We start from the raw sequence: 27,732 nt of genomic DNA on the forward strand, positions 1-27,732 counted from the left end.
TTAAAAATAAAAGCATTTAATATGGGGTTTTCACATGAACACACAAAGGCAACAGTCTGAAACAGTACATACATAGCATATATAAATAAGGACAAAGATTAAAAATACTTTGGAAATGATGGACTCTGGGAACAGTTAGTGGCTGCTCTGGGAGGAAGCATCCTTGTGAGTCATTGCACAGGGCAGACAAATGAGACACATCTAAGCATGACAAAATCCCCCATGCTTGTGAGACAGTGTGAACACAGTGGGACTGCAATATCCAAGGGTCCTAGAGGCCAAATCTGTTAGCCACCACCACCCTCAGCATAGGGAGGACACAGCACCATGGGCTAAAGCCCAGGGCACCAAACCCCTCCTGGGACTGCCCTGTCTGGAGACTGCACCCACCTCTTTGGCAGCAAAGGCATCTGAGACATGCAGAAGGCCAGGCTGAAGCCCCACCAAAAATTTTTTTAGAGCTAAGCAAATCTCAGCTGTGCCAGAAGCCAGACGGAGTCCCTGAGCTAGAGCCATCAGTAAGGAGGGGACAGAGGAGATAAGAGTTACATTCCTCTCATCTATACCGGAGCAGCTTATTTAGTCTTAGGAACAAGATTGCCTAGCCAAGCAGACACCCATACAAAGATATATGCCCAAATAAGCTAGGGGCAATGGGGAGAAGAGGAATGGAGTGAACAAATGCTTCACCCAGCTACCGCCCCAATGCAAGTAAGAGCAGAGATAGCAGGACCAGACCCAAACCGCCCTGCTCTGCCACTTGACCTTTGGCTCTGCCTCATCCCTGTTCAGAGGCACAGCCAAGATCCCCAGGTCTCCGCTAACAGCGGACTGCAGGGGCAGGGTAGAAGTGAAGTCAGCAAAACATGTGGTGCCCTTCAGAGAAGAGCACAAAGACAGCTTCAGCCTCCAGAGGGAATGATTACAGACACATCCAAAAAGCACATACTCCTACCACAGCAAACAGCCTCTGCCCTTTCTCACAGCATCCTCGCCTGCTCAGTCCCTGAAGAACCAGAGCTCTTTCTTTGCTGCAACAGAGGCTCCTAACACCAGCAACTCCCAACTCATCTACAGTTCCACTACTCCCTACATTTTCAAGGCAGCTCCTCCAATTTGGGGTCAGACTGGGGACAGGCAGCCCCGATAAAGTACCAGGAACATCCCTTTGGACAGAGCAGCATGAGGCACATAGCTTTGTATATCAAAAACAAAAAAATCACAGTGAAAAAAAGTGACAAATTCCAGCTAAGCTGCACAGGGCTTCGATGCCCTGTTTTGACAGCTCTAGCCAGTTGGATTGAACTCCCTGCCTCATATCCAGATATTCACACCTCCTGCCACCAGTCGTCTCAGAAAGCTGTCAAGGGCAGAACTCTAACTCCTGCCGGCTGCTGGTTCTTAAAGATTAGAAGACAATTATAATTGGATTCCAGAGATTATTTGCTTCGCCAAGAAGGGATGAGAAGTGTTTAGACTGTTCCCCAGCTGATTAAATCTTTATTTCACAGTAGTGACCCTGTGTGTTTCCCAGCCCAGAGCGCTTGCAGACAGGTACTTGGCAAGATTGGCTTATTGGAGCACTTTAGCTTAACAAGGCAGCTGACACTGACCAGCTGTGATGGGGGTTTATCCTGTACCTAAATGGTTTCATCTCATTTCTGCAGCTCAAGACAGAGAGCTGAACCCAGCTCCAGCCCTTTCCTCCAGTTTAATGGCTAATCAGCCAGTTGCCTGACTAGCCATCGAGATATCTTAAGCCAAAGCCTTCGCCACCATTTGCAGCAGATCACAAATGGTCAGTGGTCTCTCACCACTCGTGCTGCTCCAGTGCTGCACACACAGCCACAACTCTGCCTGCTCCAGCCACCCCAGCTTCCAAAGGCTGGGCTGTCCTGCCTCAGACAGCCTTTGCCAGCCTCCTCCTCCACTCAGCTTAGTCTCCCCGAGTGAACAGAAAGCAGAGACACTGCTCACCAGGCAGAGCTGTGCCATGAAAATGTGAAGGCAGTGAGCAAGGTCGGCCTCTAGCTCATGCTGAAACAAAGGGATGAGTTTATGGGGGAAGTTGTTTTCCCCTGGCCCCACTTGAAATGGTGGCACCTAGAGCCTCTCCCCTTCTCCCAGACCCATCCTGTGCTCTGTACCGTTTGTGCACTCCAGCGCTTTGGAGACAGCAGGGCAAAACGGAGCCCAGAGGAAGCAGAGGAGGGCATGGCTCCAGAGGAGGCCTGGGGTTAAAGTTAGCTGTCAGGGTGTGGTAAAGGTTGTAGTCCATCATTCTCACTGCTAACAGAGGGGAAGAAGCAAAACCAAGGCAATGTCTTAAAAACTCAGAGCAGAAAAGCAAAAAAATACAGCCAAGCAACACTGTAGAGAAAGCTGGGAGTACACACAGGGCTCTGCAATGCACAGGGCTCTCCTTGTAAGCAAGCACTCCAGTTCTTCCCAGAGCCAGCAAATCAGACATGCTGCATAAGTTTTGGTTAGATAGTGGTTTGCCCCATAGTAGAATGAAATATAATTTATATACAGAAAGAAACAAGTCCCTGCAGCCTTTGCAAAGGTCCAGTTTCAAGAGCACTGCCACGTTGGTGAGGGTTGCTGTGAGCCTGCGGCACTCCCCGCTCAGTGCAGCACATTATTCACAGCTTGCGAGGCTGGGCATTCCCCACCCAGGCGTTGGTGTGAGGCGATTCAGAGGGATGATGAATCCTTGGAAAGCAGGTGGGCTCGTATGCGTCTACAGGATTCCTGGAGCAGAGAATTAGATCAGTTGAATGCTTGAGACAGAATGCCATGGAAGGAAAGGCTGACGTGCTGTCCTCCCCCTGCAAGGACTTCCCCCCTTTTACCAAAGGAGAGCACTAGACAAGAGGCAGTGAGCAGACAGGGACAAACACAGCAGTCTGTCTTGGACTGCACCAAACTCTTGTCCCACTGCCACCCTGACAGGCTGGTAGCACTACCCTCTGATTCCTGTGACAACCAGCCTGCCAGCTCAAAGGTAGAAGGGCTGTACACACCTGTGTGGGTGAAACCCTTCAAGGCCCAGCCTCCAGCACAGCAGCTGCCTGCAGCTCGGCATGCAGCAGACTGCTACGAGCCAGGGAACCACCGCTGCCACAGAGCCTTGCGTGCATGCCATCACCTCTGCAGGTGTCACAGCCTGGCAGGCCAGGTTCCCCACAAGGAGCATTGGGAATGTATGTCTCACCTCTTTCCGGCCCTCCAAAGGTTTCAGCTTCACCTGGGACATGTGAGCTGGAGATCCACATTTCTGTAACTGGACAAGAGAGGGGAATAGGAGTAGAGAGCTAGGCAATGGAATGGCATCCACAGCCTTCCCTGAGAGCAGCCTGTACCACCGGAGAGCAGCTACCATCCAAATCCACTCTTGGTTTTTCTGACCCATGGGACAACCCTACTACCCACCGGCAGCAGGCTCTGTACAACTTGTGGAGGAGGATGGGAGTGAGGGAAGGAGGCACAAGCCAATGCCCCAGGGAAGGAACACAGTCAGAGGGACAAGACTAGGGTGAAGGTCCAGAACTGCCACCCCTGTGCTGATGCTTCCCTTGCTGTCTGCTCTGCTTTCCTCACAGCAGTTTCCTAAGACCTTATTTGATCATACAGAAGAAACTTGGAAGCCTTCTCTTGGGCAGGGAACAGCAAGCAGCCCCTCACGGACCGCTGAAATGAGTGCCCAAGCTGCACTCAAACTCCTCTCACACGCTCCCCCACCAGCAGCTTCAGTGGTGCTGGGAGCAGCCCTTACCAGGTGGACATTCTCTTTGCTGATTCGCTCAGGCTCCGGTGTGGTATCCCTGCTCTTCCTCTCCAGGATAACCGGCGTTCCCAAAACTTTCCTCTGCCGTAAGAAGAGAGGGCTGTTGGCTAGTGCTTAGAGTGCAAAGTGAAAGAGAAAGGCAAGGAGCAGGATGCATTGCTGGTAAGCAGTTGGATGCTGGGAAAGAAAAAAGGAAGCCAAGCTGGGACAAAGATTGCAAAGCAGATCTACCTGAAATACCATGCCACTAGGCTGAGCCTGACTGATTGCAAAGGGTTTGGGAGCTGACCTGAGGGCTGGCCAGGAGCCTAGCCAGTCAGTAGCAGGTATGTGCTGCTGTGGGGCAGCCTACAGTGTGCTAACACCTGTGCTAACAAGCTGGACTATACAACCAGCTCCCTGTCAGTCCTTATCTGATCTCGGGAAGCAACCGATGCTTCAGAAAGGTGCACAGATCCTACAGCCATGCATTTCATAGATAATTACGCTTTATACTAACAAGGCTTGTGGTCACTGTGCTGCCTTTTCTGTCCCCAGTGGATCTGTGTTCTTTGGCAGCCATTACTTTGAATAGTCCCTACCCTTTGAGGGCCTCATTCAAGCCAGAGCAAGGCAGAAGCAGAGAGCAACATCAGAAACTCACAGCAGAGAGCGTGGGTCATAGGCTGCCTTTACCTTAATGAGGCCACTGAAGGAGCGTGAGCGGGTGCGTCGTGGTGCTGGAGATGCGGGTACATCAGAGCCAGGTGTTAGAGGTGTAGGATGCTTATTAAACTAAGAGGAAACATGAGGGCAGTATGTTAGCACAATAACTGTTACAGTTACACCAACCAGTCCGTTGCTGCTGTGTGCTGCTCTACCTGCTGCTGTCTACCTAAAACTGAGTTTGTCTCTTCCGCACCCCAAAATGGAGGAGCAGCTCAGAGCTGCAGAGAGAAGAAAGCAGAAGGCGGCCACATCTCCCACCCAGGATTACAGGGAACTTGGGTGTGAGGCTGCTTTGTGCTGGCTACCAGATTAGCCAAAAGCAGCAGGTGTTGGAGCAGAAAGGGAGTTGGGCAGCAGCTGGAGGCTGGCAGCCAGGACTGGTGCTGACCATATTGACCAGTCTCTCTGGAGCAGTAAGTTGGCTGGGAATGCTCACAGGACCAAAAGGAAGCCAGTTTGTCCACACCACGCAGGCAAGAGGGGACAAGACTTTTCTCTTTCTGAGGGTGGAAGCTGAACAAGGTCATGATCAGGACTGGGGAACTGCTGGTTGGCAAGTCCCTGGCTTGGAAAAGAGAGAGCTCAAAGGACAGCTTGGTGCAGCAAGCTCCACACGCAGGACAGGTGGCCTCCTCCCCTGCCTTCTTACAGCTCTGCCTCTTACACAGCCCAAAGCCCACTCTCCCCAGCCTGCCCAGGATTAGGAGCAGCTCTCAAGAAGGCCCTGCCTTTACCCCTGTGCCTAGGATTGTGCTGACAAGCACACCCCAAGGATATCTTTCCTCCCCACACTACCTGCCGGATAAGCTTCTTCTTCTTTGCAGAGTCGGGCATATTGTGGACGTGGCGGAAGAGCTCCTTCAGTGCCTCCTCCGTGCGCTGCTGGGTCTCCTCCTGATGGCAAGTGTCCAGCCGGCTTCGCTTCTGAGACTTGAGGGGCTGCAGCTCCTTGGAGCCAGGAGACGTCAGCAAATCCAGGTCGTCCTGGGAAAGTGGAGACAGCAGTTGCTTGCCATGCTTTAATCCAAATGAGCCACCCATCTGAGCCAGGCTGGGAAGAGTCTCGTGAGCTGCCTCAACCCCAGTGAACGCACAGGGCTGTGTTTTCCCTACCCCTCTGCAGCAGCACTGCACCAGCAGGCTCTGTGCCAGGAAGAGGTGACAGCAACACAAAGGTGATCCCATTGCTTCTTCCCTCCCCTCCCGGATGCCAGCTGCAGAAGCCCTTCCAGGCTTGAGAAGGGTCAGCACAGCTCTTTGCAATGCATCTTCCCTCTTCTGCAGCTATATAAGACAGGAAAGCATTTGCTGGCAAGACTCAGACAAATCTTGTCCCAGTGGCAGCAAGTAGCCTTTATCCCAGCCCCTCTTCCAAAGCAGCCTGGCCACAGCTGCAGGAGCATCTGTTTGGAAGGTGCAACCCCACGAAGGAGCAGGTGCTGCATGTACTGGGCACGGGGAACAGGTTTGCTTCTAAACAGGGACTGGTAGCTTTCCCTGTGCTTTTGATTAACAGATGCTTCAACTCTGCCCAATTTCCCTAATGCGGCCGTCTGCGTTACTACACCATATGGTTCCCTCACTCCTGCTCTCTGACAGATCCTCTTTCATGACTTGGTTTGTTTTCAGCTTCCTTCACTCACAAGGATCCTTTCATAGTATCACAGCCTCTGCTCTTTCATGGAGGACAGGCGCTGCATTTGCTGGCCTTACCTTTGATGTGTGGGCTCTGGATCCCAGATAGTGCAGCCTGGCACACTCCCGGATATATGCTGGGGCCTGTGATGATAAGCAGAGAAAAGACCAAATGTATGTTTAGTATGTTTGGCCCTGGGGCAAGAGTGGCTCCAGCAAGAGCTGCTCTTCAACCATACCACACAAGCCACTTCCAGACTCTGCCGTTTATGGCAGACAAAGGAATAGGATTTCATGTCCCCAGTGCAGTCCCTGTTCAGTTTCCATTTGATGCAGGCAACCGGCACAAGTGGAACACAGAGTAAGAACAGGGTTCCACAGGAACTTTTTCCAAGCAATTCTCCCAGCTCTGAGCTGGCCAAACAGGGACCTGACAAAGCGGGCAGAAGGGGAACTTTCTACGGGAGGACTCTTTGCAGAGAGCAGATTCCTACAGTGACCAGGAAGGTCTTGAGAAGTCAACAGACTGCGTGTTGCAGAAACACTTTCTCGGAGCAACCTGCAGAAAGCCCCACACTCCTACCACAGCACCCTGCTCTGAGCTAGACAGGCTGGAGACTGCAGGCTGTGCCAGTAACAGCAGCGGGTTGACTACCACTTGCAGAGAAGTTCACAAGAAAATGACCTGCTGTATTAGGTATTCGGCTCTTGACAGCACTCATTCAGGAGAAGCTCCTTCAGCTTCTTCATGCTGCCAGACCCGTGGGGAGCCTGGCTAGTACCTGTCCCCAGGAGCCAGTTTCCGAGCTGGGCAGCAGATGTGGGGTCTCCAGCAGAGGGTGGTGTTACACTGCACCCTGCTCCTGACCTGCCCGGGCACCAAGCCACCTCCTGGGCTGCCTGCCCAGCAAAGACCTCCTCCCTAGTCACTAAAGGAACAGCTTCTTGTAGAAATTCTCTTTCTACTGCGGAAGAGAGCACCCAGAATATACACGTGACGCATGGGATATGTCTGGACAAGGCAGCCTTCAGTCTCCTGCTGAAAGCCCAGGGAGAGCAAAAGCCCAAAGCACACTTACCTTGAAGAGCTTCTGAGAGTGTTTGATCATGAAGGTCACTCCGTTGTTCAGCTTCGTGATATTCTCCTGAAGGTCATTTGCTGTCACCTTGCGAGAGGGCACAGACAAAGGCGCAGCAGTTAGAAGCAGAGGAAGAAGGGTCTCTGCTGCCCTTGCTGTCTCTGGGACATAGACACACAGAGTGCCTCAGCAGGAGACCTGCTCTGAGGTAGGCAGCACACCAACAAGCAGAGCTTACAGAACCAAAGCTGCTCTGAGAGGAGGAGAACTAGACAACTCTGGGGCCAAACACTTCACCAGCAGCCCAAGAAACCTTGCAGAGAGATCTGCAAGGTTTGTCTGGAGTTGCCATTCTTAAAAGAAGCAGGACTGTGGTGTGCTTTCAATTTTACTGAAAAAAACGAAGCATCAGTTGCAAACGAGACCTACGGCAGGTCTGGACTGAGTCCTTCCAGGAAGCTCTACCTCACCATCCCAGCCTCCAACCCTCACATCACTGTATCAATACTTAAATCTTCCCATCTTGGTTTTGCCCTGGTAGGCCTGCCAAGCCTCTGCTTTCTACCTTGCAATATCCTACCCACAGATACTGAGGCATTGCTCACATTTCTGGGCCACAGGATGTGGGGTGCAAACATGAGGGCAAGATTGTGGGCAGACATCTTGTTCTTGTCCTGCTTCTTGGCGGTCTGGTAGAGCAAGTCCAGCAGCAGTTTGAGCAGACTGCGGTTGGGCGCGGGAAGGATCAAAAACAGCAGCTGGAGGGCTTCAATTTGGCGCTCTTTGTCTGGAGTGCTGGTTTTATTCCCCTTCTCATCAAACAGCGTCAAGTCTGCCAAATTACAAGGCAGAATGTGAAGGACATACATTACCTTCCCTAACAGCAGGCTTATTGCAACTGGTTACCCCTCTCTCTTTATATGATCTCCTCCAAACTCCTGCACAGTTTTTGGCCCTCCATCTCTCTCCCCACAGCTCCCAAGCTCCCTACCTGATGTGTACTCCTTCCACAGGACAACACAGTTGCCAAAAGTTGTAACGTGTTGAAGGTAGGGTGGAGGAAGTTCACATAAGGTAGTTCAATAACAGTTATTAAGTACATAGAAACCACACCTTGCTCAGGAGACTCCCTGACTTAAAACAGATTGACACCCAGGTTACCAGTGCAGGCTCTACTCCTGCAGGTATCTATCTATTGCTGGAGAGACAGACAGGGCTAGAGAGACTTAGTCTGATTCTTTAGGATTTTCAACTCCAATCTTTCCACCATTAGTCTGAGATGGCAGGAAGATGCCTTCTTACCCTGGCTTTAAGGATTACACTTGCACAGCCTAGTGTGCAGCTCTGTAGCACTACCAGCTTTCTAGGAGGCTAGTTCCATTCCCTTTGCTCATCACTGCCTCTTGCTGCTCACTCACCTGCAATTTTGAGGTGGGCATGGAAGTGCTTGTGTGTCAGCAGTGGTTCTGGTAATTCACCCAGGAACATCTTAAGCAGGGTGGCCACATCGTTGGAATGAAACTCCCCAGAGTCCAGGTCAATATCTGTACCACTGTTCAGAGCATCCTTTAGGATCTGTTGCCTGATACTGTTGCCTGGCACCCGAAACAGGCCTTCTGCTCTTAGATCTGCTCAGCAAAGGGGAGAAAAAAGGCCACTGATTAATCAGAGGCTGATTCCCATCTTCTTACTAAAGCAGTTCCCTCCCCTTTCCAGAGCCTGATAGCAAACCTCAGTGAACTGCTTTCACATACACGACTTCAAGCTGGCTCCCATCAGAAAAAGTCCACTCTCAGAGGGAAAGAGATTAACGTATCTGCTAGGCAATTCTGGGGAACAGTTGCCTATGTACAGCCCCAAACTCCTGCTGCTGGAGAGCTCAGAGCTTTTCAATCTCTCTGCACCAGAGACCCAAGATGGTCCAGACAGACAGATAGCCCTTGGGACAGGAAGACAGCAAGACAGCGTCACTTACTTTTGTGCAGATACTCGATTAGCTGGGAAACCTGTGCAATGCCTTCTTCTGTCAGCGGTGAGCCAAACACCACCCCTTTCTCTGCAGAACAGGAGATAAAGTGTTCAGGCAGCTCAGAACCCAACAGCCAAACATGAGTGGTCCCCAAAGAACAGGATCCCAGCATGCCAAGACCAGTGCCCCAAAACACTAAGGGTGAAGGTCACAAGGACCCCCACAAACGTAAGAAATCACAAGCACTCCCAAATATGTCACTTCATCTCACCATGCTGCACTTACAAGGGCTTAATCATCTGGCTTCTTACCTTAGCTTAATTACAGTTTTTATCAGCTAAAGCAAACATTCTCTAGCTCTTGAAAAGAAAACACCAGAACAGATGTTTCATTTTTAAAGGGCATATCATCTGCAAGCCTGGACCTTATAGAAACAACAAAATGGGAAGGACAGATGTGACAGTCTGGACTGCCCAGGTGCCTGCCACATTGGAACACTCCACACCTGAGAAGGAAAGTCCAGATTATTCCTCATTGTGGCTTGATATGGAGTAGAGCAGAAAGAAAACATGTGGCTATGAGACTATGGGAGAGGGGAACAAGCATTACTGGGGTGAGCAGACGTGATCGGATCGGCCAGCACTGGCCTTCCTTTCAGGGACAGGTAATCCCTGGAATTCCCTGATTCCACGTCAGCTAAGTACAGTAAAGTACAAAGGCTGAACAACAAAGAACTATTAAAAAAAGGAGTAGCGAAGCAATGAGCTGGGCCCTTCTCCATAAGGAGCACTGAGAGCTCCACTCACTCCTGGAGTTTGCTTTCATCTCATGGGGCTCTTACGGATCGGGCACGGGCTGCCAGCTGCAGAACTCCAGTAAATAAAACGGGCTACAGCTCCAAATGAAGACAGAAGCAACTGAGCTTAAAGGAATGAGATCCTTGCATGGGAGGAAACATTAGATGAGAAGCCCATTTGACTGATAGGTACTTGTTAAACCAATGCAGAAGACTGCTCTTGTCCAGGGATAGACTTCCCAAGTAAGAGAGTGGCTATCCAGCAGGACAGTACTTACAGCAGTTTTGCTGGTGAATGTCTTTTTCCATCAGATACACACAGCCCGCATGCTCTGTCCCTCAGAAAGCTAAGGCAACTCCCAGTGGCTTCACTGGCAACAACCAGAGCCCTGTGCACCGCTTCTCTCAGACACATGTAGGTTTTGACTGCAGCTAGAGGGAGGATGATGGATAGACCTTACCACAACATGAAGACTGTGACTGAGAACTGGAACCACATACAGAGCTGGTTTATCCTGCCCTTGCACTTAGGCTTCAAAGAGCCAACAGATTTAAGAAAATAATATTCCTCCCTTCTCCATGACCAGACTTCCAGGAGCATGGGCCACTTCTGAGGGCAAGCTGGGCATTTGCACCCCAGCTTTCTGTGGCTAAAGATTTCCCTCCTTATTGTTTCAGCTGATAGTCCAGCAATCCAGGCAGTGCATTGACTGGTCTGATAAAAGTTATCTCCCCCAAAAGCTTTCTCTTGCTTTTTATTTTCCCCTCATAGCACATTTTGATTTTATTAGCTTTTGGTCTGTTGTACTATATACAGATCTTACTGTTCTATGGTGTTGATGCTCACAGCATGTGGGAAAGACCTGGTTAACCCTATGCACTTCTCTAGCAGCCTTCTTGTGCAACTAAATTTATTCCACCTGAAGAATGTTTCACTTTCTTCCAGGACTTCTGAAACACATGGTAAGCCACCAGGAACTCCAGCTTCCTATTAAATGAAGAACTTTCTGACCTCCCTCTGATACAGCGCATGCTTCAGTCTTGCAGGAGAAGGGAGGGCAATGTGAGCTCTTGATCCACATGTAAGATCTGAAAAGGCTTGAATGCAAAGGGAAAGAATGGTTGGCAAAAGATTCTTGTCCTCGAAGAAAACTAAACTCATTAGACATTCAACAGATAGAATCAATAGTGGCCAGGAAGAGAAGAGGAAAATACATCTTCTTGAGACATGCAGGGCTTGACAAATTCGATTTACTTTTGAAGTCAGAAGTTGATATCTGAATGAGATTTAATTCTCAAAGAAACTTGAAAGACGTGTCTGGAAAATGGATGCTGAGTTACGGAGGCTTAGATGTTATTGTACGATTGCTTCTGAAACTAAGAAGCAGCATGAGATTGAGATTCCTGATGCTCAAAGAAGTTGTAAGTATTTGCAGTTTGATCAGCTCTGAGCTCTATGGTCCTTGGCCTCTGGCTTTGAAGAAATAAAACCTGTTTGTTCTAGCTGGTCTATAACACGAAGGAAAACAAATGATGGCTCAAAGATGAAACACACAGTACATGAAACTGATTTTCTCTGTAGGCACAAACTTTTTCTCAGAGTTTGGACAAGGAGTTCACAGACAGTGCCTGTGAATGCAGGGAGACGCTGCCATTGCAGCCTGGGAGTGCAGCCAGCAGACTTGGAAACATCTGCTAGCTGTAGCTGTAGTGAGACACATGGCCATGGAGACGTCTGAATGGGGGAAGGCGGAGCTCTTGAGGAAGAGAGTTAGTGGGAGACATCAGGTCTGATAAGAGCAGTGCTCCAGCAGAATACAGATAATTTCAAAAAATGAGCTAAAGAAGGATCACACGCCCCTGCTAGGAGGTTTTGACAAGAACACAGAAGTTTCCATACACGCTAAGAAAACACTTTCAACTTGGTTACTCACTCACTTCTGTTTGGCAAGTGTCAAGTGTCTGAATTTAAGGTGTCCTGCTACTCTCCTGGAACAGAGGCAGGAGCAATAACAGGTATTAGCACAGTCTAACTGCAGTTTGGGGGCAGCAGAAGACCTGTCATCATGGAGCAGCAGGTAAGTCATGGTAAGTGACTAATTCTGGCCTAAAGATGCTAAAGGACTTTATTTGCACTACTTGATTTTCCCCTGCAGTGCTGCCCAGCCCAGGGTGCGTATCTACCAGGGCTCCTACTGCATGAGCCAGGAGTGGAGGGCTGAAGCCAGCACCAGAAAATTCAGCCTGAACAGTGGGGCTGCAGAGTTTGTCCTTATGAAACACAATGGAGGAATAGGTTTGATAGAATCAGAAACACTTAGAGAAACTATATGAAGGTTAAAGCCAAAAAAAAAAGCCATATTTGGACATAGCGATAACTCCCTTCTCAAAGGTACTCACAATAGCAGAATTGCTCAAAGGAAGAGGAAGACTAATTAGAAGTGCTCAACCTCAGGCTGCCAACATCTGAAGGCAGCTACCCACAGCTTCTCTGCCAGCAGACAGCCAGTCTAGCTAGGAAACCAGAGCTGACAAGGGATGTGAGAGGTACCCAGATGGAGGCAGTTTCTGTCTAGACGAGTGAGAAGGTTTAACTGAATTTATCAGGAGAACCAGGCTTCCCTTGAGTGTGGGCAGCAGTAGGAGGAGGCGCACGCACACACACGCACCAAGAACACCCTTTTAGTTACAACAAAACGGAGTGGTAAATGCCAGCCAGTGAAGAGGAGAGGAACTGAACACAGTTGTGCTCAAAAGCAAATCTCAGGCTTCTGAGAAGGGGCCTGGGGCTAATGTTTCATAACCAAGAAAGCTGAACTTGAAAGAGAAGATGAGAACAGTCAGCTTACCAGAAGAAAACTCCATCTGAATGCTTGTCTCCGAGAAAGACAGAAATATGTCATCTCCCAGGTTTGAATCTGGGCTTGAGCAGAGTCAGTCTACAGAGCTTTGTCACTGACTCACTGGATTGGGATGTGCAACAGAGCAGCACTGACATTTGGGTGGGAGATGCTTACAGATTTCTCAGCTGAACAAACAAGACCTTCCAGAGAGCTGGGACAGCAACTGGAGGAGACAGGGGGCCCTGAGTGAAGTCAGTGACCTGGAAAACGTGGGCATTATTGTTCTTCATGGAACCTAATGCTCTCAGCCTTTACTGATATTCCGTCACTTATGAGGAAAGCTAATGAGCTAAGGAAAAGAGAGCATGGACTACCATGGACGCAAACAAGCAGAGAAATGAGTACCCTGGTGTGTACTGGAAGAACCTGCAGCTTGTTCAGGCCAGCTCAGCGCTACCCACAGAGCCGGCCCAGAAACACTCAGGGAGCAAAGCTGTATCTCTGTGGTGTGTGCTGCACTGAGCACAGCGAGCAGCTGACCCACCAAGGCCAACCTGACATAAACCACAGCAATAATCCCCAGAAGAAGGGTACTCTAGAACTGGCAGGGCATTCCCAGGATGAAGCTCCTGGCCTCTGTTTTGCTTCTTTCTAGAGGTGCCATTCCTAGATATTAGAAACCTATAGTATTAAGCATTCAACACAAGCTCAAAACAACAGGCCTACACTGAAAGTTTTGTAAACTACATGTAGCAGATGATGACAGTCAGCATCACCTTAAATGTGGGCACCAGACATCATGCCATACGCACCCTTGCGCTTCAGAGACATCAGAGAACGGAAAAATCCAGAGGCTGTGCTGTTTGCCCCAGGCAGTTTTGGGTCCTCCTCTCCCATTAGCTGCGCCAGCTCTGCTCCCGGCAAGTCAATGAGCCTGGTAATGTTGCTGACAACGAGCTCTGTGAACACCTCTGGTTTTTCATGGCGCAGCTTTTCCACAAAGAAGTCAGGATTGAAGATGATCGGCTGGCTGCGGAGGGAGGAGTCATTGCAAATGACAAAATTGCAGATGGCATCACTGGAAAAAAGTGAAGGAGACAAAAAAATACAGTAACTCCTCATTGCTTGCTTTTTATAGCCAGCTGGTCTGCCCTGAAGGAGACATCTGCTGACACAGGAGCTACCAGTCTACACCAACAGCACTGTCTGTCTTTGGTGAGCATTCAGCCCAGTGCAGTTACATTTCCCTTTAGAGCAAAAACATTTCTGGCCTGTTTGTACAACACAGCCCAAGATGAGCACTCCATAGCATGATGGTAACAGATGCAACAGATGGCAACACCCAACTAAAACTTTCACTTTATCTACATCCTACCAGCTCAGACGGGTATGACACCCATTATTTTACATTAACTTACCACCCTCAGTCATAAATAAGTTTGGTTCTGTCTCCTTTCCTCCCCAGAAATTCACTTCCAGTGGCCTGAAAGTCTAAATCCCAATCTAAATTTTTTCATGCCCAACTTATCAGTTCCCATTTCCATGACATCACCCCTATCTTCCTATCAACAGATACTTCACATGCACTGGGACTTTGTTTTTAAGATCATAAACGTGCAATAACGCTGGCCTAGCCTTTCAGTAGGGCTGTGGTCAAATGCTCCCAGGTGACAAGCTGCCAACTCCTTAGTTACTGCTCTCTGCCAGCTATGGTAACTACTCAGCTATGCACTCCAAGTCTGGAGCAAGCATGAACTCATCAGTATTAGCACGAGCCATGCAAGTTCAGTCCTTGAGGAACCCCTAGTAACCTTTCTCCCAGTACATTCTTTTTGGCTCATCCAGTTCTTGTCTTTTCTCCAGGGTGTCCTTTATCCAACATCCCTATTCTCTACTGACACCTACTATCTCCATTTCATAGCTTTTCATGTGGCATGGGAAAAGGGATGCACCTGAGACACCGCTCTGCTAAGGGTTATCTAGAACAGATACTTAGTGCTACCAGAGGCTAGGTAAGATACATTTACCATGTCTAAAATCAAAATAAAGAGTTATCAAAGAGGTAGCTCAGGTTAATCAGCACTCTTAATGCTAACACTGAAAGTTATCCCAATTTCCGTCTATCTCTAGGTCTTCCATTACCATCTTCCCACCACTGTTTCAAACATTTGCATGCTTCTGAAGTCAAGCCCACAGGCTAGAGTCACCTAGCTTGCTTCTCCTGTACCTCTTTTACTTAAATGTGAGGATTAGTGTCATTATTCTCCAGTCACAAGCTACTGCCTCAATGTCATACTTGGCTGTAAAGCGCTGGCCTGTTGCTGGGAGTTGGTGTGCCAGTTTGTCCAGGGCTCTGGGTGGAGGCTGCCTACCCACCCAGCTTGCACACACTACATGCTTTCACTTCGTGACATTCCCCAATCCTTTAATCATTCTTGGGCTCTTATAGAATACTTGCCTTTCTACTGTTTCAGCATCACTCCTCAGCTGTGAGCTCTCACTGAACACCATTTTCCAACAGCAGCTGTCAAGTGCCGAGGTAACAGAAATGCTGTGCCCATGCACCAGGGATCGTGTCCCCGAGGTGTGGTGTGGCACCCGGGGGGAAGCACATGCTCTGCCAGTCACCCCCAAGGCCACCAAAGAGCTTTCCCTCCAAAGCAAGCCTTCCCGCAGAAGGCTGGAGCACCCTGACCTTCCTCTCCTCTCTGCTGAGGGGTAGAGGCCATGTCACCACGTTCGGACCACGCTGGGCATCTGTGCTCATGGCTCAGCACGCCTGCCACCAAAAGCTTTTGCAACCCACTGGATCCTACATCCATTGGTTCGAGCAACAGAGCACTTCAGCTACAAGTTCAGAGATCTCAGCAACTTATTGTACTGATGTAAGTTGACAGTAGCTAATGAAGGGGAGATCAAAGCACATACTGGCAAGGCACCTGAACTCCATCCTACCTCCACGCAGTATCTGTGAACCCAACAGTTATCTGAGCTACTGCTGTACATCTTTGACCTGGAAGATCATCCTGGTGTGATTTCCAGGACGCACGATCAGAATAATGGAATAAAAGCTGGGACTCGGGCTCCACAAGGAGAAAGATACTTGCTGAAATCAGATGAAACTAGGCTCTCAGCAATATTTGCATTGTGAGAATCCATACAAAACCCTCTCCCCTTGCCACTGCTCTCCACAGATGTCAAAGACTCCTTCAAGAGGATGGAGAGGAGGAAGGTCTGCAAGGCAGACTGCAAGGCAGTCTGCCAGGTCATCTAAAATTTTAGAAAGCTCTTAAAGGCTCCCAGCTGTATGGCTTAGAGTGGCCTAGCAAGCATGCTGCTGAATCCAAATGGTGGCCATATTTTTTTGAGCACCTCCCAGCCTGTTTTTCAGCAGTTTGTTATCTACAATAAATCACAACCAAAATGCAACAATTCGGAATCAGCTGCCAAAAAGCAACTGTCAATCGATCTGATCATATTCGCATTTCATTGCACAGGGCTACAATGCACAAATAAGTGCCAGTTCTGCCCATAATGTGGAGCAAGCCCTTTGCCTGAAACCCATGACAACTCATTCTGTGGCAATACAGATCCTGAGAAGGGTTAATAGCAAGTGTATAGGCCCAGTGACCCTGCCTGCAATGATCCGTGCACTGTTATTCACTCACTAGCAGTTTTGTTTCCCCACAGAGAAGATATGCAAATACTTTGCAGCAGTTATACCAAGCATCACAGATTATCTGCTCCCTCTGACAATTAGATATCTAGATTCAGAGAACGAAAATTAAACAATTTTGTCAACTAGAACTGACTGACATGACTCCTCTGTACAGCCAGCGCTACAAGTCACACAAAGTTTAACAACATTTAATATAAAAATAAATATTAAAAAAGTAAATTTCTTACATGAGTGCTGAGAGCTGTTGGAGAGGCATTAGGAAGCAGAGACAGGGAAAAGAACTTGCTCCTTGTTTCCAGCAACAAAAGAAACCTGCCTGTCCCAGCACAGCCTATGCAAATTCCACACATGCTATGAGACACAAGGGCGCATTATTGGGTCTGAAAGGCCCCCTTGGCACACACTGGGCATCAGCCTTCACACAGAGACAAAACAGAAAAGAAAAGCTGGACAAATTGATTCATGTCTCTTGCCAAAGGCTGCGTAGTTGGAGTTTAACAGCAAATAATTCCTACATAGAAACCAGGGTTTTGAATTAGGACCAGCGAGGTATTAAATGCTCTCCCCACCTGTATCCAAGAGGAATCCACAAAATAGCTCCAAATCTACCCTGCATTTACCATGAGTAAAGCCATGCAAACACATTCCCAACAGCATCCAGGCACAACTGATCTTACAGCACTGGCAGGACAATAGCCAAGTCCCCTAACTGCACAACCCCATGCCCAGAAACTTTGCTATAAACACTCTGCCTCTGCCTTTCACACTTCCAGATTATTTCAAAGACAAAGCACGTAGATCAGCCTCTCCAGAGCTGGCAACAGCACCTGGCCATTGCTCTTTGCTACGGTTTCTGTGCCACCATGTGCTGTTCATCCACTTCAGGCTTCCCGTTCCACATTTCTCTAGATTCCTGTCCAGGTTCCCTGCCTGCCGCAGCTGGGACCAGCCTTGTATACTTGTGGTATGGCACTTCAATGAGCTACTTAATTTTGAAAGGTCACTTTATTAGCAGCTCTTCCTCACACAGAAAATTTGCCTTTGTATCATTATTGCTAATCAAAATGGAAATGTAAAGCAAACCCCTATTTCTGAGCAAAGATAAAGCCCCCACTGGCTTTACACACAATAACCCTGCCAATCCTCACTGCTGCACACACTATAACCTTCAGAAAAAGCCATGTGCCCCATCTGCTGTTTTCATGTTAAAAAAGGAAGATGGATGCACTATACCTACACTCACAGTTTATATAACAGCATCAAAGGGGAGACAAACATATATTCAGGGAGTTTACTGGGTTTTGTTTGTTTGTTTGTTTGTCGTTTGGGTTTTTTTTTGTTGTTTTGTTTTGTTTTTTGCTTTGCTTGCAATTACAGAGACGTATTTTCTATATGCTGTGATCTCAGATTGCTTTAAAACTCATCAAAAGATGATAAAGAAATAAATAGCTTCCTCTCCAATCCCATGAATAAAATCCAATCCCAATGAATAATAAAACCTTGTACTAATAGGGTTGTGATTAAGACAGCAGATTAAAAAAAAAAACAACAAAAAACCCCAACAAGCGGGCCCTATATTGTGCTGAGATTCTTGCCATTCTAGTATCTTTTAGAAGCGAAGCCTGTGATCCCAGCCAAGTCACAAAGAAAGCTGTCTGTCACACACAACGTTCTTGCTTCAGGCATGACAGCCACATCATTTCATGGGGAGTGGATGGTGCAGGAGGTCAAAATCATGATGGATCAATTAATCCCTAAGGTAACTAGATCCAGGCCAGGGAAATGCCTTGGAAACTAAGACAGAAATGAGACTTTAACTGGCAAAACCTGATGAGTGAACCTGTGGTGCAAGAGCTGTGCAAGCAGACAGATTATCTCATATGCCAGCAAGCTTGCATTCAAATAGATGGTGGCTAACTGTTTTAGTGGTTTTTACAGCTTTTATACTGTTCTAACTCCACCTGTGTGAAGGCAAAAAGAGGTTCAAGCCGCATGAAATGGAGCATAAGGAGAACACAAATAAGCCAAGAAAGAAAAAGGAAGAGGTACCTTTGGGGCAAGGCATTAGCTGTGTTTGTCTAGCTGGGAAAATGGAAAAACTGGAAGCTGCAGATTTCAGAAGAGCCCAATGTGCCTAATTCAGTGGTCAAAATCCATCTCTGATGCCATTTTGCACACTTGGTATGTTGCTACTAAGGAGCTAACAGTTCAGACACACCACGGTAGATGAGTTTTACCATACAGAAGTAAAAGGATTAAAGAGTTTTTGAAAATAAGGCAGATAATGGAAGAAAATCTCCCTCTGTAATAACAAAATCTTTAGACTATGAGAAAGAGCCAGGCTGCTACCAAATACTGAGAAGCAGGGTGATAAGCTGGCAGTACTACAGAACACAAAACATGAGCAATTCTTTGCCTGGCTAAACACAAAGGGAGATGGGACAGATGCACACAGGCTCATATTTCCCCAGGGAGAGAGAAGTAGCATCGTTTCCTATGTTGTGCCAGAGTAAGGAATCAATTAATGAGGATGTCTGAAGACAGTATTTCCAGAGCCAGATAGGAGCCATCCCAGATTTTGCAAAGAGATGAAAGAACTATAGTAGAATTACGTGGAATCATTTTAAGTACAAAGGGACTAGAAGACAAATTATTTCCTAGATTTTAAAAAACGTATTTAAAAGAAGTCTAATAGCAAAGGACTACTGAGACATTGGAAGTGACTTCCCAGTTAAGGTTGCTCTGAGGACTGCACTTCAGACTGACGTTCTTGTAAGATAGCATAACAAAGATCACATTCAGGCCTTGGATTTGGCACAGTAACTCTTCACAGGATGTCTGATTTGCCTCTGAAAAATGTCAATAAAAACACACAGCAATTTTTGCCTAGGGTTATACTCATAAGGTCTTTAGGGGCATAGTCCTTTTGTGATGAGTACACAGCGTATAGCACAGTGGATGCCGATCTTTGCCTACTGTCTCTAGACTTAATACAAGTAAGTCATACTAGATAACGCTGACTTTTTAGTTTTTGCTTTGCTTTCTTCACATTTAAACAGCTAACATGGAGTGATTCAGCCTTTTGGCTATGGGAACCAGGTAATACACAATTTAAACAGCAAGGAGCTGGGGAGTAAAGCTGCTATTATGTGATGGCAGCCTGTGCTGGACAACCTGGGAACTAACATAACACCTGGTCTTCTTTTGGACATTGGATAAATTGGATATCCAAGTCACTGTTATAATCTGTAAATTCAAATTCTGTTTCAGTAAAGGACTCAAAGCAGACCTCAGCAACATCAACTACACATCTGTGATGTGAACCTGGAGACGGACCTATCTGATAAGATAAAAGGGTTGGGGGCAGGGGGGAAAGTATGCTTTGGAAGAAACTGAAAATACAACATTTTACCAGTATCAGAGAAAACTGCAGTAGCAAGACAGCTTGATACATGTGAAAGATCAGAAATTTCATGCTGAAATGCAAATTTCTTCAAGTTTGACCTCAGTGAATTCTTTTGTGATATCTTTAATAACAGCCACTGGGATATTTTAAAGTCAACAAAGCAGTACTTCAATCAGCCATCACCACAACATCAGAGTATTCAGATGCCTTCTAGTGCTAGAAGGAGGAGAAGAACTAAAAGGCATCTTAGAGAGGAACCGCGTGCTCACTGTGGTGCTCCTCACCAAGCTGCTTTCCCAGCAGCACCACCACAGCTCTGGATGATGCCATACTGTGTGACTGCTCAGCCTCCTACCCAAGACTGTAAAAAATGGAACAGCTACCGCCAAAAACCCAGTAATTTTACATTAAAGATCTGCAAGCTCATATGTCTGCCTTAACATCAGAGTAACACAGTCTAACAGCATTAAGTAGCAATGGTGCTCCGATTTTCATGACTTTCAACATAGTCTAAAGTTTGTGTCTTTATTTTAATATAAACCCCTACTGGTAGCAGCAATAGAAGAGGAGCTTTAGATCCAAACCTGATTTCACGGAAACCAGCACCAAAACTGAGTCTTTTTAGATGGTAGCAGCTGCCTCTTCTCGTTACTGATCTATTCACTTTTATCACTGTGGCATTGGGAACCTCGGTCACAGCTGGGGACTCCACTGTGCTCCGTGCTGTACAAACACAGAACAAAGGCAATACCCTGTCTTTAGAGGGCTGATAGCTAAATCTGAAATGAGTGCTGGAGGGACAGAAAAGGGGAGGAATCCCAAGAGAAGAGGCAGCACTATCAGTCAGCATGACTGATATAGCTGAACTCTGCCAGCTTTTCTGTAGACACTATTAAAAAGGAGGGCGAGGAAGGACAGGAAAAATAATCAGGTCATACTGCAGACATTTAGAAGAAATCCAGCTTCTGTGCAAGAGGCGACATGGGACTGAGCACAAAGGAGCTGGTTTGAAAGCTATCAGGCAGGGACGGCTGGGACACAGCGCTGAGGAGGCAAGAGCTGAGCTCCAGGCGCTGGCGAGGAGCTGCTGGAGTGGCAGAGACGAGGCTGGCAGCGTCGGGTAGCCAGAGGAGCCTGGCAGCACCACAGGGCACTGTGTGGCCGCATCCGGACCCCCGTAGCAGGGTGGGAGGGTTGCAGCCTGAGGAAGCCCTGCAGACACTTCCCACCACCCAGAACATGCCAGGCAGGCATGCTGCCTCCTTCGGGAGAAGGTCACCATAGCCTGGAGCTAGTCTGTATAGAAACTGTATTGATGCATTTTCCCTGGCCCAGTCATATAGTTATAAATGTGACAAAACAATGTATATTTTTTTGCTTTATTTATGAATTTAAGACATTTGCTTTGTGAAGAATGTACCATGGATCTGAGGCACCCTGTGGGGCTAGGTGGTATCTGACCTGAACTGAATGCTGTGTCCCATGTTTAGGACAGAGATTTTGAGCCTTTTCTCCCCATGCACTGCAGAATTACCCATCGTGAACTTTGACTATGAGTCTAACAAACTGCAAGGACATCTCCTCTTCCCATGGACCCTAACAGCTTCCTTGTGTAACCTAAAATTCTTTACTGAACATATGTCCATGGACTCTCACCAACTGACTGCTCTTCAACTTAATTTATATCACAGATAGGAAGTTTCTTCCCACTTTTGCCTGTTTGGTCCTTAGCTGGGTAGACTGCAAGGTCCAAAGGTGTCTGCTGTATCCTCAAAGTATGCTGACGGGTACTTTCCAGTTGTCAACAATGATAGCATTCCCTTACTCTCCCTCTTTTAAAATGTCTTTAACTTATTTACTTTCCCATTTAGAGTATCCTGGAAGTCAATAAGAGGCATGGCTCCTTCCTGCCTTTACCTCCTTGGTCTCTAGCACTCAGAAATTGCTGCATGCACCGCTGATTGTCACCCTTACACTTGAGGAGCTCTAGGGAACCTTCAGAGGCAAGGAAAAATGCAGTCCAGAGGCTAGCAAAGATACACCATGTAGATGCTTCTCAGTCCAGTAGCTCCAATCCAGTGTCCAGGTCAGAGCAGAATTACCATCTATCAAGAGGATCCTCACAACAATCAGGTTTACTCCTGACATGAAAAATCAAGCAATCGCACAAAAACAGCACAGCAAAATTAACAAGCTATTGTAGCAACTAGTCTGGGCACTCAGAGCAACCCAGCAAGGAAAGAAGGATGTTTTCCTCCAACAGGATGATAATCACCCAAAATTGGTAGCACCAACTGGCACCCAGAACACATTTGGGAATTTAATCTCACCAACTGTCAGCACTTGAGCAAAGGATCACAATTTGAGTATAGCATGCTGTAGAACTCACAGGTTTGCCTGACTGCTGTTATTTTTTCTGGACTGCGGGGATACCAAGGCCTGGGTCAGGACCCACTGCCAGATACCAACAGTACTGTTGGGCAAGATTTTATGGTCACAGCCTGGCAAATACTGAGAACAAATGTACTTGGGAAGTCACAGCTCTTGATTTTGTTCGTTACACTTTTGTAATTCCACAACGCTCCTTCACTCTGAAGGTGCAATGGACAAGCTGCATGCTTGCATCTGTGTTTCGTATCATGGTGGAGTTTGCAAAGGATGAGAGCACATCAAATATCCCTTCTCATCAGCAATCCTCTGCAGACACCACTGAGTATGTCATAGGCCACATCCCATGTTCCAGATGTGTAAACTCTCACAAGCTGGAATTGCAATGAGGCACATCTGGACTCATGCCAGCATTTAAATAAGCTGGTGACATCTGGTCAGGGCTGCCGGGGCACACAGATAAACAGGCAGGGCCAGCCGCAGAGCAGCGCAGCATGCAGTGCAAGAGAGATGGAGGTGCACAAAGCAGCCGAATAACTCACCAAACTGAGCAGAATGGGGGCCTAGTTATTGGGCAGAGGATTTGGACAGGCTAGGATTTCAAAAACTGGAACATTGTACACAGGTGCCAGAATTCATATGACAATAAACTATACTGTCACTTTATACAACCTTCCCATACTGATCAGAAACTGTTTCTCTTCCCATCCAGACTGACAGATTATCTCTGGATTCACCCAGTTTCTCTGCAGAGCCCAGGGAGCAGTAATATATTTATGTGCTGCTCCAGGTGCTGCTTAGGTGGATGCCGAGTGGCACGTCCATGAGAGGAGAGCTGCAAGCACCCCTGAGAGCTTGTGAAGGATGTTCCCTAAAAGGCTTCCCAATCTCTAAGGCACGGCCAGCCGTGGCATGCTTGTCTCCTGCTATATGACAGCTCGTGAGCAGGGATGTAGGAATGCCCACATGGAACTCCCAAACCATAAAACTACGTTTCAACCTTGAGTCTGAGCTCCAGAAAAACAAAAGGGAAACTAATGCCAGCTCCCCCGAGAACTTCCTGCCTCTGAAAATCAGAGCTAACGCATTACCACTGGAGAAGAAATGATGTTTTGGCTAAACTCCAAATTGTTAGAGCTTTATAGGCCAAAAGCAAATACATTAAAAGTTCTCATAAGGCAGCTGGCAGGCAATTATTTAAGCAGCTTATCACATTCCCTATTATCTACAGTTTCTGAAAAAAAAAAACATGAGGAAACTCTAGATAGCTTAATTGCAATTACCTAGCATAGAGGTGAGAAAGGCCAAGAGCCAGAGAGTGAGGCTATTGCACCTCAAAGGAAAAGGGCCCAGTGCTCGTCAGACACAACATTAAATATAATGCATTACTGGGATGGGAGGCCAGAAACACATCAGACCTGTAAAGCTCTGAAACAAAGAGTCAACCAAATTTATCACACCACGGGGCCACAGTTCCTCCCATTTCTCTACACATGCTGGCTCCGAGACCCCTGGGGCTCAGGACCACAGGAATGCAGTGTCAGTCCCCAGGACCACAGGTTTGGTGAGAGCCTGCACAAAAGCAGCACAGCAGGTCCATGCCTGAACCCAACAGAGCACAGGCCAAGGAAAGGGCTTCGGCTCCCTGCTCTTGCCCCCAGATAAAGAACAAGTGAAAATTAGATCCTACAGAAAGAGCTGACTCTGAAACAAGTGAAAAATACAAAGTCTCAGCTGTGACCAGGAGCCTAACCCAGCATTCAGAGGGACACTCACTATTTCCAAGAGGAACTTGACTTCAGTGCAACCATCAGATATTAGCCAACATTTCCATGCTGCCCTGTCTCCTTTCCATCTGTTCGTGCCACTTACTAAACCAACACACACAGAAGGCTGTTGACCTTTAGGACAAGGAATTTGATTTCCCAGCAGCGTCCAGCACTCAGCGCTTCAGTTTCAGGCTGAACTCAGTGCCCAGGCACCTTTAAAGGAGCATTAACGAAGCCCGATGACATTTTCATATGCACATAAATGTGCACACAGCAAGAAGGCAGTGACTAGGCTGGCAAGGAGACCCAGATGCTGATTTGGGCTATGTGGGCAAGCAGTGCTCCCCCTTCATGCAAACAGACAATAAACTGAAGTGTAGCAGAACAAGGATCCTGTTGTCCAAGCCCATCCCAGGCCCTGGATGAGAACAGGACAGGCTGTTACGTGCAAACATACCAAAATACTGCAAATGAAACACAGCCTGGAGCTCGGGTCTGGATGTGCGCCTGACGGGGCTTGGACTGAGTAGGGGGTTAAATGCAAGTATAGGTCTCAAAGATTTTAGTGAGGGTTGTGGAAAAGAAATTGTTTTAATAAGATTGTCCCCTGCTCCAGGCTATCTTCAGAGAAAAGCAGCCATGTGTTTAGACTTGGCTTTAACTCTGAAATCACCTATTTTTTCTGCATGACCCCCAGCAAGTCACTTTGACTTTTGTTCATTAAGTCATGTTTACAGTGAACATTTTCCTATTTGCAATAAAACATAGATGGCAATTGTTATGCCTTTCATTGCCTGTTTACAATGTGAGCTCTTGATGTCCAGTTGTGCAGTGACACTCTATCAAGTCATTTTAGCAAGATGCCTTATGCCTTTTTCCAGCACAACCTGCCTTCCAGGCCCATGGCTTTTTCCCTTCCACGCATCCCACCCCTGCCATATCAAATGGCCGACATGAACACTGAGTGCCTGGCAGAGTTTTCAGGCACTGCTTGAATCAAACATTAAATGCATTCATTAAACAGACAGATGTTTCTCTTTTGAAATTCAGCGCCCAGGCACACTGCACTCATCATTCACAGTTATGAAAATTCAGGCAGAGGTTAGAGAGACCACAAACAGAAGAGAGACCCAAACAAATCATCCTTTGTCGTGTTCAGTAACATTTGCTATGGAGGTTAAGACAATCAGCTTTCATTTCCAATCTTCAAGTCAGCATACTGTAAGACCACACGCACAACATGCAAGCTTTACTAGCTAACTTGCACTTCTCTCCAGCTGAGAGGAAATGGGGGCAAAAGCATGGTCACAGAGTACACTAAAAAAAAAAAAAAGGCAATCTTTGTGGTCTTTGTGGTGATAGACCTGCAGAGAAAGAGATCAATTTGCTAGTGCTGCCTGTGAATGACAGAAAGCTTTGGAGTAAAACTTGTACTTCAAGGCTTTGCTCTAATGCAATCACTTGCAGGGGTGAGGGGTAAAGAGTCGAAGGATTACATCCTAGGGACAAGTGTCAGCATATAACAAATAAATTCAGTAATTTGGACTGATCCAGGCCACATTTAAAAGCTTTGTCCAAAAGAATGTTGTAAGTATCAGCAGCACAGGGCATACTCATCCCTTCACCAGGTCCAGCAGTTCAGGCACTCCCCTGCTCAAACATGCCACACTGACCACCGTCTCTTCATCTCTCCTTCCAGAGCAATGCTCTGCCCCAACCCAGGCACCACAGCAGGGCCCCCAGATAAGCACAGCAAGTGCCATCAGGCTGGGTCCCACTCAGCAGAGCACAGGACGGCACCATGCGAATCAGGCTGGATATGAGGCATCAGCCCTCAAGTGTATTTGTTTTGCAAGTCTGCAAGAATTAGCACTCAAAGGATACTTAGTTTGCAGCTCCAGACCATACATGTGGAAAAAAAGAAAGAGATATTACAGCCTTTTAGCAGTCATCTGACAACACTGTTTCAAGGAGGTGCTCATACAGTCTCCACTATTTTATTGGCAGTGGTCACAGAATGGTTATGCATATAAAAGTATGTGCTGAAGGTGAATTACAAGAAGCTGACGTTGTACGCATATTTAGAAAGCGAGAATAACGCATGTAGAGCGGACAACGCAAAGGAGAAAGAAGGCTGGACGCAAAGCCAGCCTATATAGTGCCATCACCCTACCAAACCCTGCAACTGCCAAGCGCTCGCCATTAGGTCTCACTTTGAGGCTTCAGGAGAAAGGAGCCAGGCTCGCAGCCGGGCGGGCAGCGGGCGGCTGCAGGACGGGCAGGCGGGCGCTTATCTTTGCTAACCGGGGTGCAGGGACGCGCTTCCCTGTGGGACGGCCGCCCTGCCCGAGGGCGGGTGGTTTAGAGCAGGATCTCTCCCCCTCGCCCGAGGAGCAGGCGGCGCTTCCCCCGCAATGCAGCACAGGGACACTGCGGGGAGCGTTCCCCGGCCGCCGAACCCACGGGGACACGGGAACGGCGGCACTGAGGTGCGGCAAAACCACACGGAGATGCCCCCCCCAGTGTCGTCGTGTGTGCGTGTGCGCCGCGGGGCGAGCGGGGGGTACCCGGCGGCACGGCCGAGCACCGGCGGGCAGCGAGATGCCTGCCAGGGGTTCGGGAACCGCCGGCCGGGGGGAGCGGCTGCCCCGCCGCAGCGGGAACGGCGAGAGCCCGGCTGGCAGGGGAAGCGCCGCAATGGGCGGGCCGAGGGCGGGCAGCGCGCTGCGGACGGGTGCGGGGTGCCCGCAGCGGGCAGGGTCGGGCCGGGCAGCGACCCGTAACGCGGCGAGGGCGCCCCGGGGAGGGGGTGCCGACCCCCGAAGACCCTGGGGGACCCCCCGTCCTACCTGCCGCCGCGCCGCCCGGAGGGCGCCGGTGCTCCCGCCGCCATCTCATACCTGCCGCTCCGCCTCCCCATTGGCCCGCCGCGCCCCTCCCCGGGCCCCGCCCCGCCGGGGGCGCGCATCGCCATTGGCTGCAGCCGGCACCCCTCCGTCGCCATTGGCCGGTTCGAACGGGCAACGGCCGATCCGCACACGCGATGGCCGGAGGGGGGGGGGGGGGGGGGGGGAAACAACAGTGTCCGCGCGCGGCATGCTGGGAGTTGTAGGCCGGCGGCGGGCTCGGCGCGGCCTGAGGGCCCCGGAGGGAGCGGCCCGGGCCCTCAGCTGCGGCGACAGCCCGGGAGCCAGCAGCGTGCTGAGCCTGGCCGGCACGCTCCCGCTGTGGGGGACGAAGGGGGCAAGAAGGTGCCATGGGCCATTTTGCCTGTGCTTGGGCATCCCTCGCGATAGGAGGCCGTGCAGAGCAGGCACGGAGGAAAACGGGGTGGCGGTGCCGCTCTTCACCTGCAACCCCTTCTTACCGACCCGGGAAGCGCTGAGGGAGGAGAAGGGCACTGCTGAGGGACCCTGCGGTCACACGCATGTGAGCCACAGGCCTGTGCGCAGCGCCAGGCCGGACACATGGGAGTTGGGATCTCAGCGTCTTGTGTACATGTTAACACCCCAAGCCTTAGTATTCAGCAGCAAATTGTAAGTTCCAACCATTTCATTGCAAGGGAGCTTTTAAAATGTAGCTTATGTGTAGCCGACTCAGCAGGGTCTTCTGCCTGAGCCCACACAGACCATGCGAAGTGCCCCAAGCAGCACAAGTTACACCATAAACC

The 27,732-nt window shown here is 48.7% G+C and overlaps 1 protein-coding gene across 3 annotated transcripts; it reads right to left on the reverse strand.

Annotated features, from left to right (window-relative positions):
- On the reverse strand, positions 1-26,973 carry ARHGAP19 (Rho GTPase activating protein 19). 3 transcript variants are annotated; one of them, XM_042791704.1, is made up of 12 exons: positions 26,912-26,973; positions 13,633-13,898; positions 9,188-9,268; positions 8,631-8,840; positions 7,818-8,044; positions 7,213-7,299; positions 6,212-6,277; positions 5,294-5,482; positions 4,466-4,564; positions 3,779-3,871; positions 3,218-3,286; positions 1-2,754 (listed from the first exon to the last, which is right to left on the reverse strand). In XM_042791704.1, the coding sequence occupies exons 1-12, from the start codon at positions 26,953-26,955 to the stop codon at positions 2,698-2,700; spliced, it is 1,488 nt and encodes a 495-aa protein (XP_042647638.1). In that variant the 5' UTR covers positions 26,956-26,973; the 3' UTR covers positions 1-2,697. The 3 variants fall into 3 exon arrangements, with proteins under 3 accessions (XP_042647638.1, XP_032850926.2, XP_042647646.1); XM_032995035.2 differs by lacking the exon at positions 26,912-26,973 and adding an exon at positions 16,727-16,800; XM_042791712.1 differs by lacking the exon at positions 13,633-13,898 and having other exon boundaries at positions 26,912-26,967.
- Between the last annotated feature and the right edge of the window lie 759 nt (positions 26,974-27,732).

This window comes from Tyto alba, unplaced genomic scaffold, assembly GCF_018691265.1.
Source record: "Tyto alba isolate M040663 unplaced genomic scaffold, T.alba_DEE_v4.0 Super-Scaffold_1, whole genome shotgun sequence".
Taxonomy (NCBI): Eukaryota; Metazoa; Chordata; class Aves; order Strigiformes; family Tytonidae; genus Tyto; species Tyto alba.

Bases quoted from the DNA above. Each gene is read 5' to 3' on its own strand.
- ARHGAP19 (XM_042791704.1), bottom strand. From the start codon at position 26,955: ATGGCGGCGGGAGCACCGGCGCCCTCCGGGCGGCGCGGCGGCAG. The intron at 4,565-5,293 runs GTAGTGTGGGGA...GTTTCCTCTTAG, and splicing joins AGAAGAAGCTTATCCGGCAG to TTTAATAAGCATCCTACACC. The intron at 2,755-3,217 runs GTGAGACATACA...TCTCTGCTCCAG, and splicing joins CTTTGGAGGGCCGGAAAGAG to GAATCCTGTAGACGCATACG.